General features: G+C 43.4%; 1 protein-coding gene across 3 annotated transcripts in view; it reads left to right on the forward strand.

Annotated features, from left to right (window-relative positions):
* Nucleotides 1-12,269: 12,269 nt before the first annotated feature.
* The window catches only part of ARG2 (arginase 2), a 31,969-nt gene continuing 29,296 nt past the window's right edge, over nt 12,270-14,942 (forward strand). Inside the window, exons 1-2 of one of the 3 annotated variants that reach the window (XM_040477481.1) lie at nt 12,270-12,485; nt 13,376-13,448. In XM_040477481.1, coding sequence (XP_040333415.1) covers nt 12,375-12,485; nt 13,376-13,448 — 184 coding nt within the window. In that variant the 5' untranslated portion in view covers nt 12,270-12,374. Of the gene's footprint in view, nt 12,486-12,652; nt 12,752-13,375; nt 13,449-14,942 lie in introns of those variants that run through there. The other 2 variants (XM_040477480.1, XM_040477482.1) reach the window with 2 other exon arrangements.

The raw sequence follows: 14,942 nt of genomic DNA on the forward strand, positions 1-14,942 counted from the left end.
TTCGGCCCCGCCCCGTTCGGCCGCGTCTCACGCTCGGCGCAGCCGCGGTTCCGGGACGAGCGGTGTGGCGCAGATCCAGAGCTTGTAATTCGCCTGTAGGTTGGGCCGGGCTTTTGTGATTGTCTACTGCAGAGACTGCATTGGGCCAACTCAGCCTGCCGATTAAAGCCGCTGTTAATGCGCTTTCTCTCGGCAAACTGATTTCTATTTCTAAGCTAGAGTACGCTCTAAGGAATCGATCCACAGGTATACGCTCATTCATTCATTCCTGAGCCAGGTAGTTTTAGGCGCCAAGGGTACAGCGGTGAATATTGAAGGTCTCTGCCTTCAAGTACCTTCCTTCCTAGTAAGAGAAACAGTACGTAAATAATTTCAAAGAGTGCTGCTGAAAGTAATATGACCGGCAGAGGTGGCTTGGGGACGTGCAATAGGACAGTCAGGAAAATCTCTCAGAGGAAAGACCCTGGAGCTGCCAGGATGAGGATCCGGACTGGTCTGGGAGAACTCTGGAGGAGGAATTTGCCAGGTTGGAGGACCAGGAAAGGCAAAATCCCTGAGGCTGGAACAAGGTTGACTTATTGGAAGAATCAAGAGGCTGCCACATGGAGAATGCATTTGGAAGTTGGGGAGGTAGAGGCAGGGCTCAGGTCCAAGAGGGTCTTGTAGGACCTGGGAGTTTCTCTCTTCCGAACCACTGAGTGGGGGGCATTGAGTAGACAAATGAGGCTTGGCTGGGACTCCGTAGCAAGAAAGAAAGATGTAGAAGGTATGGATAATAAAATTACTAAACTCATGAGTAACAGCGGCCTGTGGGTTCTTTCTTTTTCTTTTTTCTTTTTTTTTTTTTAACTTCGGATGTGGCTCAAGAGTGGCTTGTGGCCTGTTAAAACAATTATGGTGCTTCAGCCCTGAGGCAGCATCATGTATTAAAGAATTGATGATCCCTTTGTCTGTAAAGATAAATGCCATAACAGTCTCACCAGGTTTAAGTCTCTCTTATGATAGTCAGGTTCCGTTTTTCTGTCTTCATCCAGGATTTTGTTTATATTTTTTTCTCTAAAGGATATTCTTCAAGTATTGCTTTGTTTTTCCAATTTTATTTCTATACTCTAAATCTTACCAAGCAATACACCCCTCTCATTTTTGTAAATAACACGTGCATGTCTTTTATAATTATAAAAGTGAACTTTGTGTATTGTGGAAATTTGGAAAAATACAGAAAAGAAGAAAAACTTAAGCCACCCATTATTTACACCACTGAGAGAAACACTGTCGATGTTTTGGGGAAACCTTCAGTCCTAGAGTTCTTAACCTGAACTCCATGGATACAATCAGAGGTTTATCGTTGGTTTCATTAACTTCTGATTGAAATTTAACTTTTTTTTCTTTTGGTTATGAATGCAATTAGTATTAACAATACTTGTGATTTTTGTCACTCTCATAGAAACCACAAATACTTTTATTTCACAATAATTATCTCAAAATGTCATTTCCACTCCTCAATTACTCAAATACTCCAATATTACTTCAAAATTGCAGTAATTATGGGATCCACTTCTAGATCTTATTATTTGATCTGTCAGTAGAGACACATACAACTATTTACACATTTTAAAAATATTTTGAGGTGGCTGGGCGGCTCAGTGGGTTAAGCGTCCAACTCTTGATTTCGGCTCAGGTCATAATCTCGCACTGATAGTGCAGAGCCTGCTTGCGATTCTCTCTTTCTCTTTCCCTCTCTCTCTGCCCCTCCCCTGCTTGTTCTCTCTCTCTCTCTCTCTCTCTCTCTCTCTCTCTCAAAATAAATAAAATTTTTGATGACTGTATTTTAATTCAGTTTGTTTAATTGTTTTTTAAAAAAATCCTATATATTGTATTCATTTTAAAACATTGTGATGTGGCACAAAAAAGGTTAAAAGAACCTTTGTAGGTTCAGGGGCGCCTGGGTGGCTCAGCTGGTTAAGCGGCTGACTTCAGCTCAGGTCATTATCTCAAGGCTCCTGAACTTGAGCCCTGCGTGGGGCTCTGTGCTGACAGCTCAGAGCCTGGAGCCTGCTTTGGATCCTGTGTCTCCCTCTCTCTCTGCCCCTGCCCCACTCACACTCTGTCTCTCTCCCTCAAGAATAAATAAACATTAAAAAAAAAAATAATAAAAATTTTAAAAAAAGAATAAATAAACATTAAAAAAAAACATTTAAAAAGAACCTGTGCAGGTTCAGAATGTTCACAACTGTAGAGTCATAGAAAAAAAGGTACCTAGTGTACTTTTTTGAATATTAAATTAATTAGGGATAAATATTGTGATAATATAATTCCAAAATCTTAAAAAAAATTTTTTTTAACATTTTAAATTTATTTTTGAGAGGCAGAGACAGAGCGTGAATGGAGGAGGGGCAGAGAGCAAGGGAGACACAGAATCCCAAGCTGGCTCCAGGCTCTGAGCTGTCACCACGGAGCCCGACGCAGGGCAGCCCAAACTCAAAAACCATGAGATCATAACCTGAGCTGAAGTTGAACAGTTAACCAACTGAGCCACCCAGGTGCCCCCCAAAATCTTTATAACTCCTTGCTCTGTCAGATCAGTGTCATCTTAACTGTTATGCAATTTGACACCGCAGTAGAAATTGAAACCTCTGTATAGTATTTGCCATTTGGTTAGATGCCACCTGGGACATCAAAGAAAGAAAGAAAGAAAGAAAGAAAAGGAAGGAAGGAAAGAAAGAAAATCTTTAAAAAGAAAAACAGCAAGGAGTGATTGTTTTAGCTCTAAATGTTGGACTTCACAATACTCATTAGCCTCATCAGCAAGGAAGGGCAGCTGACAAAAAGAACTTCGACTTAGCAATTGGCAAGTTGCTCTGAGAAAGTTTAACATCTTTTTGCAGGACCACAACTAATACCCTAATGAATTGCGAAAGCAGAGAAAGGAAGCTTGAGAAATCTGGACTCTGTATTTGTCAAGATAGGCTGCTCTTTTTTTTTTTTTTTTTTTTAATGTTTTATTTATTTTTGAGAGAGAGAGAGAGAGAGAGAACACAAGCGGAGGAGGGGCAGCCCCATGCAGGGCTCAAACCCACCAACCGCGACCTGAGCCGCAATCAAGAGTCAGCCTCAGACACTTAACTGACTGAGCCACCCAGACACCCCCAACCTGTCCATTTTTAATAAGATATGTTTATTATTTTCCCAACATCAAGTTAAAATTATATAAAAGAAAATACATCCATAATCCTGCCACCTTAACAAGTAAATCTTCATTTTCCCAACCATTTAGATCCTCTTGTTTTAATGTTTATATTGTTGAAAAGATGATATAATACAAAACATTTTTGAATGAAATAAAAATATTACACACAATCCTAATAGCCTTTCAGTGTTACATGTTGCTCTCTCATTCCATCTCTTAGTTATTACACTTTTAAAAATTATTGTAGTCCTAGTGTGAACATAAGTGTGTACTGATAAAATATAAACCGGCATATTTAAGATTTTAAGTTTGAGCAAAAATCTACTTGAATAAGGCAATGTCAAAAGGGAAGTAGTTAGGAGCTCTCCACTTGGTGGGAGGTAGGGGCAAGACTTCTAGAGAAGAGGTGGAAGGAAAGCAGGGAATTATGTGATTGGCTATAGCTTAAGGTGGCCTTGTTGTCTGTGATTAGTTGTGCCTAGGTTTGGATTTCTTAACCTTGAGGCATTGACAGGTTTAGGCTTTGGTTTGCTTAGGGAGGCAGCTAACCTATTAGAAACACCCTGATGGCTCCTGTTTAATTAATTTAACAGTAATTAAAAATTAATGTTTGGCAAACATTTTCCATATTTCTACAGATTTTGAAGTTTTTTAAATTTATTTTTGACAGAAAGAGAGAGGGGGGAGGGGCTGAGAGAGAGAGGGACAGAGGATCCAAAGTAGGCTCTGTGCTGACAGCAGAGCCCAATGTGGGGCCCGAACTCACAAACCACGATACCATGACCTGAGTCAAAGCCACACAAAGTGCCCCTTTCTACAGATTTTTTTTTTAATTTTTTTTTTCAACGTTTATTTATTTTTGGGACAGAGAGAGACAGAGCATGAACGGGGGAGGGGCAGAGAGAGAGGGAGACACAGAATCGGAAACAAGCTCCAGGCTCTGAGCCATCAGCCCAGAGCCCGACGCGGGGCTCGAACCCACGGACCGCGAGATCGTGACCTGGCTGAAGTCGGACGCTCAACCGACTGCGCCACCCAGGCGCCCCACTACAGATTTTTTTAAAATAAATACCATTTAAAATAGTTACATAGCATTCCATCATGTTATTCTACTATAATTTATTTATTATCACACTGTTGTTTTCCTATCCGCTGAAAATGGCGAGTAATTATTTCAAGTAAGGCAGAACAACAGTAGAAAAAAAAATTGGCATATAAAAAGAAGCATATTGAAACAGATAAAGCAGAAAGAATTTGTTTTGTTTTGCTTTTCATAGAGTCATATCCCCATCTTGTGGCATTCTAAGATAGTAGCGCTTAATATTTTCAAGTCGAGGAACACCTGGCTTTTATGTGGAAGGTTTCTCTCCCCTTTTAACATCAAGACACCTTGTGTTGTTGTACACTAAAGGTTTTTTAAGTGGAATAAAACAAGCTTGTGGGAAAGCTTAGTTAAAACAGTGATCTAGTGGGGCGCCTGGGTGGCTCAGTCGGTTAAGCGTCCGACTTCGGCTCAGGTCATGATCTCGCGGTTTGTTGGTTTGAGCCCCACATTGAATCGGGCTCTGTGCCTGCTTTGGATTCTATGTCTCTGTCTCTCTCGGCCCCTTCCCTGCTTGTGCTCTGTCTCTCTCTCAAAAATAAATAAACATTAAAAAAAAAGTTGAGAAGCACTGAAAGATATAACACTTAATACTGGATTCTCTAACCTGACTGTGTATTAGAAGCACCTGAAGAGTTTTTAAAAACTCTGCTACTTGGGTCCATCCCAGATAATTGAATAAAAATGGGTGGGGGGCCAGGAGGGTATGGGCATGAGCATTTTTTGGAAGCTGCCTAGTTTATTTTTAACGGCTGCTAGGGTTGAGTAGTGTTGGGAGGAAATCTTTTCCTCTACCATCTCAGATTCATGTAGTTGAATGTGAGTTACCTGCAAATTATCTGAACAATAGATGTATTACCCAGAGAAAGGAGAATTGTTCAGTAATGGGTAACTAGATAGCCAGAGATAAAGTTATAACTAACACCTAAAAAAGGGGGATTAGGGCTTCATACTTAAAATTGTGGAAAGTTCTGTTGGGCTTTTTGAAGCTAATGAGCAGCTGAATTCACACTTTTTATGATGGTCAGTCTTTTCCAATCAGGAGATTCCCTCATTGGGGTAAGATATAGGGAAACATGGCAGCTGTATTTGGGAGGCTCTGCTTACATTTCTTGCTTTATTATTTATTTCTTCAGCTGCTGATCAGATATTTTCTGTTTCAAGTAATTTTCATACTACTTTGGTAGACTATTAACCCCTTCAGAACTATTACTCCAATTCCATAATGTTCTTCCTCATCCAGGTTTAACACCTCTCCCTTTTCTGGTTCTGAAGCAGGCTCAGGCTCTGAGCTGTCAGCACAGAACCCGACGTGGGGCTCGAACTCACAGACTGTGAGATCATGACCTAAGCCGAAGTCAGACGCTCAACCGACTGAGCCACCCAGGTCCCCCACCAGCCGAATACTTTTAACATCTATTCCTTATTCCCCTGACTGTACTAATTAACCCAGTTCTCATACATACCCTCAACCACATCATCTTATTTTATTTTTTTCACACGCATTAGTGCCTATAATTCTCTCTCTCCAGGAGAAGTTGGACTCTTTACCACTGTATCCCTAGCTCTTAGAATATTGCCTGACAAGTGGGCTCTCAAATATTTATTGGTTCTCTCCTTCTACTTTCATCACTCAAGTTCATGTCTCTTAGCTGATATCAGTATTCTCACGGTTCCCCACACACCCACCAGATTCTTCCTGGAAAATCCTTAAGGCTCAGCTTGAATGCTAATTCCATGAAATCTTCTGTTCCCATATAAGAATGGGAATTACATCCTTGGAATTTTCCTAGCATAAAGAGATAGGACTTCTTTGAAAAGACACTTTCACGTGCCATTTAATATCCAGGCATTCAATAAAAAATTATTGAACACCTCTTGTGTCAGGAACTGTGTTAAATGACAGTAAGACACCATTCCTGCTCTCACAGGAGCTGCTTCCAAGGAGAAAGAGTCCTTTATTTATTTTTAAATGTTTATTTATTTCGGGGGTGCCTGGATGGCTCAGTCAGTTGAAAGTCTGACTTCGGCTCAGGTCATGATCTCGCAGTCTGTGGGTTTGAGCCCCACGTTGGGCTCTGTGCTAACAGCTTGGAGCTTGGAGCCTGCTTCAGATTCTGTGTCTCCCTCTCTCTCCGATCCTCCCCTGCTCACACTCTGTCTCTCTCTCTTTCTCAAAAATAAAAAAACTTAAACATTAAGAAAATATATATATTTAAAAAATAAATGTTTATTTTTGAGAGAAACAGAGCGAGCAGGGGAGGGGCACAGAGAGAGGGGGACAGAGGATCTGAAGAGGGATCTGCACTGACAGCAGTGATCCCGATGTGGGGCTCCATCCCATGAACCATGAGATCATGACCTGAGCCATGCATGCACCACCTCGGTTACCGTTTCTTAAATGCAGATAATAGTGTCTATGTCATTGCCTTGTGAGAAGAATTAAATAATACTTGTAAAGCATATAATAGCACATATAAAGCATATAATAATCATTCAGCAGACTCAGCAAATACTGTTATTATGTCTAATTCAACTTAAGAGGTCTGGAAAGGCTTCTTCAAAGAAGGGACTTTGACACCGAAACCTTAAGGATGACAAGAAATTAAGTGAGGGAAAGGAGGAAGGGAGAGGGGAGAAAGGGAAACTGTGCCTCATAGGGTTAATGAGGTTAAAATTGTCGCTGGGAAGACAACCCCCTCCCACTTCTTCACAGGAATGTTAACCTTATCTTTTAGAGGCAAACAATAGCAAGAGCTTGCTAGCCTAGACCAGTTTGAGATTGGCCACTGACTCACACCACAGTAGATGGACCACAGAGTACCTGACAGTTTCCTCTACTTCATTATACTGTTAACATCTCAGCCCAAGGAGGAGCACAAGCTTCATTAACATGGGATACAAGTACAGGCATGACTTCTAAATATGCTGTGCAGCCTTATGCCCACCTTAACACGCGATGACAAAACTCCCCTTTCCGAATATGCATCCTAACCCTAAATAAAAGAAACCCATTCACCTCCACTCAGGGGTCCTGGCCTTGAAAGTTATTCCCCAGGATCTCATTTGCCACAAATAAAGTTTCCTCCACCTCCTGCAGTCTCTGTAACTCACCAAGGAGAGAACTCAGGGTAGTTTGGTTACAAAATGTCCCAAACAGAAGAATAGTCGGGTAGAGGCTTAAGAATGGAACCTGAAGAAAGAACAAAGTGTTCAGGTGTCCTTTGTAGCCTTGGCCTTCCACTGGTGCCAAGACAGATTTCACACTAAGTTTCATTTATACCTTGATGGTGGCCATATGGCTGCTTTTGTGTCCCTGTCACTGATCAAGGCTCATACTGAAAACCCCTCTGTCTTGTGGCGGTGATGGGGGTGTGCGAGGAGTATGTAAGGGGCTCGGGTGGCTGCCTCCACACTGGGCTGTGGGGTGTGTAGGCAATTAAACCAGGCACTTACAGTTACATCCCTTCCTTTATTCCTCTCTATTCAGCCTTTCTATGAACCTGGGAGTCCCCACTGGGTGGTAGACAGACTCTATATTTTACCCCCATAGAATGTAGCCTCTGCTTTGTTGCCTTAACTGTATCTTAGGGTTATTATGTTAATTCTCCCAGCCCCCAGATAGAAGAGCAAAGCAAGAAAGAAGGAACCACATTTTCCCAACTCCTTAATGCAGATCAGAACATTTAACCCTCTGCTTTTGTGTAAAAAATTCTTCCTCTGAAGTTCATGCTCTTCATGGCTGCCTCTGAGATCTGTTCTCTGCCTGTCATTCTGACTCAACACCTACAGCCCCCTTTGCTCTGCACATTTGGGCTACACAGGCATTCTTGCTCTTTTTCTGACCCACGAGCATGTTTCAACTTTATGGCTTTGGATCTTTCTGTTCCTGTAAGCCTAGAAGGCTCTACTCCCTTGAGAGTAGTTGTTATGACCAGAGAGAACTTGTTATGACCAGCTCCTTCTCATCATTTAGGTGTCTGGCTGAAATGTCAGTTTGGAGAGGCCTTCCCTGATACCCCTTGCTAAAACATGACCTCCTGTCCCATTACCTTGTTTTAGTTTCTCCATAGCATTTACTACTATGTGAGATTATTTAACTGCTTGACTGGTTTCCCCACTAGAATGTAAGCACTGGGAGTCATGAGCTATTATCTGTCTTCATCTCTATGCACAGTGCATAGAACAATGCTTTGCACACACTAAGTGCTCAGTAAAGTGTTCACTAAATGAATGAATGAATGAATGAATTTTTTAAATGAAAGAGAGCCTCTAAATTTTAGAGTCTAAAGGTGTGGTTGGAAACTTAACAGAAACCCATGGGGGAGGGGAAGGAAACAAACAAACAAAAAGAGGCTAGAGTGGGAGAGAGCCAAAGCATAAGACACTCTTAAAAACTGAGAACAAACTGAGGGTTGATGGGGGTGGGAGGAAGGGGAGGGTGGGTGATGGGTATTGAGGAGGGCACCTTTTGGGATGAGCACTGGGTGTTGTATGGAAACCAATTTGACAATAAATTTCATATATTGAAAAAAAAAAGTAGCCAATAAAGATCAGGATGCCTCTATTAAAAAAATAAAAATAAAAAAATAAAGGTGTGGTTGGTGAGCTCAACTCAGCTCTTTAGCATGTAAAAGTAGAAGTCTGGAACGAAATCTTCGGGGACTTCCACTCCATTTTTTTAAAGCTTATTTTTATTTATTTTGAGAGAGATAGAGAACAAGTGGGGCAGGGGCAGAGAGAGAGAGAGGGAGAGAGAGAATCCCAAGCAGGCTCTATGCTGTCAGCGCAGAGCCCTGCATCAAACTCAAACTCATGGACTGTGAGATCATAACCTGAGCCCAAGTCAAGAGTCAGACGCTGAGCCACCCAGGCACCCCTAATTTTTTTTTTTTTAGAGAGAGAGAGCGTGCAAGTGAGTGAGGGGCAGAGAGAGAGAAAGAGAGAATCCCACAAGGGAGAAGAGAGAGAGAGAGAGAAGCAGGGCTCACCTGAGGCTCATATTTTACCAGAAGCGGGGCTCAAGTTCACTGACATGGGACTCAAACTCATGAACTGTGAGATCATGACCTGAGCCAAAGTCAGATACTTAAGGACTGAGCCACCCAGATGCCCCTGGGGACTTCCATTCCATTCCATATCAGAGCCGTAGACCAAGGTTCATGAGTAAGGATTTCGTAAGAATCTGGAAGGTTTATTATTTGCCAAACTCCTGCTATGTGCCAAGCACTGTATTCAGGAAGGGATGAAGTGATGAGCAGAGAGGGTTATGGTCCCTGCCTTTGAGAATTTTGTTTAGACTTTTCTGAGTTTCCTTGGATTTTCAGTAAACAATGGTATGCTGGAGACTGCTTTTAGCCACCTGCAATACCCTATCGCTAAATTTTCAAGAATGTCTGAGCAAGTTGTTAAATGTTATTATTAAAAAATCAAATTATATAAACTTACAAGTAAATTATATTAGGAACAAAGATAACATACATTCAAAACTTGTCACTGCCTAATTATTTTACTATATCTTGCCATTATTTATGCTCTTGACGTTATTTATGTTGATATTTGTATGGTGGAAATACTGTATGATGAGCACCTTTTCCCAACTCCATCATCAGTGACATCACAATGGTAGCTTGGGAGTATACACACCATGGAACTCAGCAAACACCATAATCAGGTCTTCCCTACTCACCACCCTGTCCCCTACCCCACTCCCCCCACACGCTCTGCTAGCAGCCTATTAAGGATAGAGTGTGTGTTGGCAGGTGCTGAAATAAAGAGGCAGAGTATCTATGTTCTCCAATAAAGGAAGGAGAAAGGCAGCACAACTTGTTTTGGGTCTCAGGAAGAAGGGTCCTAGACCTATGGTATAACAGTACAAGTTTTAAAGTCAATTTCTAGGGGCGCCTGGGTGGTTAAGTGTCAGCGCAGGTCATGATCTTGCGGGCTGTGAGTATGAGCCCCACGACGGGCTCTGTGCTGACAGTTCAGAGCGTGGAGCCTGCTTTGAATTCTGTGTTTCCCTCTCTGCCCCTTCCCCACTCATGCTCTGCCTCTCTCTTTCTCTCTCAAAAATAAACATTAAAAAATATAAAGTAAATTTCTAAAACTTAGCTCATTCTTCTATGACTTTTATAACTTTAGGATATTACCTTTAATAACTTATTTTGAAAATAAATGCATGTTTTCAAAATAAAAGACCAGTTATTTTTCAGGGTTTTAAAAATGAGTCATAAAATATTTCAGATATATAGAAGTAATAATCATTAGAATTTTAAAGGGTAATAGTAGTATGACAATCTACTGTTCACTCTCCTGGAGCATAATAATGTGGAACTGGTAATTCACCTCTGACTAAACTGTAGGTAATGGAAAACCAGTGAAAAAACATGCAGGATTAATGTAGTACTTTAGAAAGGTCAATCTGGTGACCCACAGTAAGAATTTAAGAAATAGCCTTCACAGGAGTCCAGGAGAGCCTGAGGTGAACTGTGCCAGTATTAATTTCAGAAAACATAGTCAAGGAGAAGAAACTGGATGTGGTGAAGGGCAAGAAGAAGGTACCAAGATAATTCCAAGGATCTGAACAAGTGTGACAGTATCAGTGACTGTGAATCCCTGACTACACCCCTACTGCTCCCTACAGGCCCTGACCCTGGAGAGACTGAAAATTTAGGTTGCTGGTGCTCCACCCCCAGAGTTACTGAGTTAGTAAATTTAGGGGTAGAACCTAATGATTTCCACTTGACATGTATGCGAAGGTTGATGCTGCCAGCCCAGCGACCACACTTTCAGAACTATTACCTTACGGTTATATCCTGCTTATTTTGCTAAAGCTTCAGACATGTCTTTGTTAAACCAGCAGGGGGAGACAGGTATAAAATGTATCTTCTAAAAATAAACTGCCTTATAATACTAAAGCTCCTTGGAGTTATGATGTTGCCATGGAGACTTCTTAAATATTTTGGAAAGCAGCATGTAAGTTGATACCAGGTGAGATAATTTTCTGTTGTTTGTGTAAAAATGTATTTTGGTAGGACTAACGTGCAAATTTCGGCAAGCCCTAATGCCACGGTTAAGAACTTAGAATCTGGAGTCACACAGCTCTGGCACTTACAAGCTATGTGACTTTGGGAAAGTGATCTGATGTTGTATTCTCGTCTTTAAAATAGTCCCTTATTTATGGAATTGTTAGTAGGCCAAATGTTCTTGGAACTTTAGTTGGTTATTATTAAAATATTATTAAAACTCTGAGTAGTTACTTTCAGCTCTTTAACCTCCCCCAAATTTAGAAATAATCTAGATATATTGTTTGGTGTTTAATAACCAGTGCTCCCGTTATTCAGGTAAAGAATTGAAAACACCTGGAACGTAATTGTTTTGTATAATCCTAACCTCCCCATCCAAAATACCTAGGAGAGTGAATTTTTATTAACATGCCTGACCCAAAGAGCTCCAGTCTATATTTGATTTCCTAACCTTCAACGCCCAAAGATGGGTAAGTTTGTTTTTTGGACCCAGAGTTGAGATGGAACAGAGGAGATGGATGGTAGCTTCGTTTTGGCAGAGCACTCAAGTGGGGTCAGACCAGCCCAGCCAGACCCAGACCAGGCAGCCCTTCCCTAGAGTTGACATCTGCGCGGCACGCATTTGTGTGAAGAGAGTCCCGATCTGCGAGCTTTCGAATTGGTTCCTGTGTTTAGCAAGTTCACCAACTTCGAGGGTGCTGGCCGCTTCCCGCCAAGGAACACACCTGCCGGTGACCGCGCTCTTATTGGCCAGACACCGACGCAAGCCTCATGGCGTCAGCTGTAGGGGCTCGTCCCTGGAGGGAAAGTCCCAGCCAGGGCTGGATGACGTCATCAAAGGCGTGTCTAGGCCCTGAGGAACAGTGGGCGGGGTCGGTGGGAAGGTGTGAGGGGGGCTGGTAGGGGGCGTGGGGGCGTGGCCGGGCGGTGGTAACGTCACGGGGCGGGGCGGTGCAACTGGCGCCCGGGTAGGTAAGCCCGGCGCCTGGCGGCTGCGCTCACTTAAGACGGCTAGCCGCACGAAGTAGCTTCTAGGTCATCTGTGTCCGCGCTGCCGGTCATGTCCCTGAGAAGCAGCCTCTCGCGTCTCCTCCGGACGCGAGTGCATTCCGTCCTGAAGAAGTCGGTTCACTCGGTGGCTGTGATCGGAGCCCCGTTCTCACAGGGACAGGTGAGAACCGGGACCTGGCACCGTGGGGCAGAACCTGGAGAAAGCGGGGGTGGGGTGAGGGACGGGGAGGCGAGGAGAAGATGGGGAGAGACGGAGGGGCACGAGGTGGTGGGTTCCCGCTATTGGGCACTGGGAGAGCACGTGGGGTTTTCCCTGGTAGAAGATGGGGAGGGAGGAAGGAGATGGAGGGCATCCTGTTTGCGCTGCGGGAGGGGGGCCGCGGGCTGGCGGGTTTCTGCGGCCTCCCCTGGAGAAGCGAGAAAGTGGTGGGACCCGCTTGGGGTGTTGGGGGGGAGGGGAGGAGGGACAGGATTTCATGGAGGGGCTGGAGGGGGAGAAACCGGCCAGAATACCCGGTGGAAAATCGAGGGAGAAGAGGTTGAAGAGAGCGACCGAGGATTTAAGGCTTCAGGGTCTATTCTCAGAAAGCGTTCACTGGCCGGGAAATTGGCGCTGCCGGCTCTAGCGGCGGGAGGCCGGGAGGGGCTGTTTTGATCAATGAAGGAAACCTGCGGTCGTGGAGAGCTCACCGCTCTAGAAGTCCGGGCTCAGGCCTTTGCCAGCCACACTCACACACCCCCCGGCCGCCGGATCCTGACCTGGCTCAGCCCCTTCCCCTGTCTTGGCCTCTGCTTGTTCTTCCCACAGTCTGGGGTTTGGAAGGTTGATGGGATTCCAGTAATAGTTGTTTTCCCCTCTTTCCCTGCAAGTGTTTGAAATGAGCAGTCCTCAGGTGAAAATAAAATGAAGGGCTAATGCTGTCACAGGTTTTCAGAGGGATCTGTTGGGAACTAAGTATAGAATTAGCAAATTTCTGTATTTTTGTGAAATAAAGTGGTCTTATTTCCAATCCTCTGACCTCAGATCTAAATGTGTAATTTGTGTGACAGAAAAGAAAAGGAGTGGAACGTGGTCCTGCTGCCGTCCGAGAAGCTGGCTTGATGAAAAGACTCTCCAGTTTAGGTAAGTAGCTGGATTTGAGATGTCTTTGATGGCCGGTAACGGACCAGTTCAGTCTCCCCTTATATCCAGGGACTGCCCAGTATCCGCTGTGTACTGGGGAAGCATCTCTCATCCTCCCTTGGATTCCATCTGCAGTTCAAGATCTATCCGGGAGTCTTCAGGCAGTCTTGTTGCAATAAAGAGAGTAACTGTGTGTGGAAGGCAAGGAGGTGGAGTGACGCAGGACCTGGAGCAAGCTTAGTGGCTACCGAGCAGTGCTAAGAATGCTTGCTCCAGCTTTAACCGCTCAGCTTTTCCCCCTCAAATTCTAGTTCTCTTAACTCTGTCATGAGGCGCTTCTGATTCATCAGTCTAGCCAGTTTCCTCTCTCCATGTCATTTGTTTCCTCCCCAGGATGAATAGCCTTATATTACTGTAAGCAGAGCCTTAGATCAGTATTTCTCAAACTTTTCCCTGATTATGAAAATCACTTGGGTTACTTGTTTTGTTGTTTGTTTTTATTTTTGAGCGAGAGAGAAACAGATTGGGTTACTTGTTAAAAATACAGGGTCCTAGGCTCCTCCATTGAATAGTCTGGTTTATTGGCTCTGTGGTGGGATCCAGACATGTGCATTTTCACAAATGCCCAGGTAATCCACAGTAAAGTTGCAGTTGTGTGATTAGGATAGTACTCTAAACTTATTGAAGCTGACCCACAGATAAATGCTATTTATATAGTAATAGAGAACACTTCTTTTGGTAAGAAGGCACCAAATTCCAACTTGAATGGGAGGAACGTTCTTTTATTTTACCTGGACGTTTCTAGCTGCTTTTTAAGGTCATTTCCTCCATTCACATTAGGACCATTCACATTAGGACCATTCACAGATATTTTCTGAAGCTGTAAATGCAAAACGCATGGCAACAGGGAGCTGTAGGTCCTGAAGATAATCATGTGGAATCTAGGTGAACTACAACTCCTTTCCCTACTCTTGCTTTGAAATCTCCTCTGCTGATCATTGAGTTCATTAGGGTGGATCATCTCCTAAAACAGAGGAATAATGAAGTCACCAAAATCACCTTGAGTTGAGGTGTACCTCATATACCTCTGGCTACGTCTAGATATGGTGTCTTTGGTTGAATACTCAAAACTCTTCTCTGTTAAATAATTAAAGTTCCTTCAATAGGGTCTCTTAATCATTTTTTTAACATTTATTTATTTTTGAGACAGGGAGAGACAGAGCATGAACGGGGGAGGGGCAGAGAGAGAGGGAGACACAGAATCTGAAACAGTTTCCAGGCTCTGAGCTGTCAGCACAGAGCCTGACGCGGGGCTTGAACTCACGATCACGAGCTGTGAGATCATGACCTGAGCCGAAGTCGGATGCTTAACCGACTGAGCCACCCAGGTGCCCCGATTTTTTTAAAAAAGTTTATTTATTTTGAGAGAATGAGAGAAAGCGCTAGTGAGCATATATGCGTGCCCTCCAGGAAGGGGCAGAGAGAGAGGGAGGG

The sequence above is a fragment of the Herpailurus yagouaroundi genome, unplaced genomic scaffold (assembly GCF_014898765.1).
Source record: "Herpailurus yagouaroundi ecotype Mexico unplaced genomic scaffold, PumYag 141, whole genome shotgun sequence".
Classification (NCBI taxonomy): Eukaryota; Metazoa; Chordata; class Mammalia; order Carnivora; family Felidae; genus Herpailurus; species Herpailurus yagouaroundi.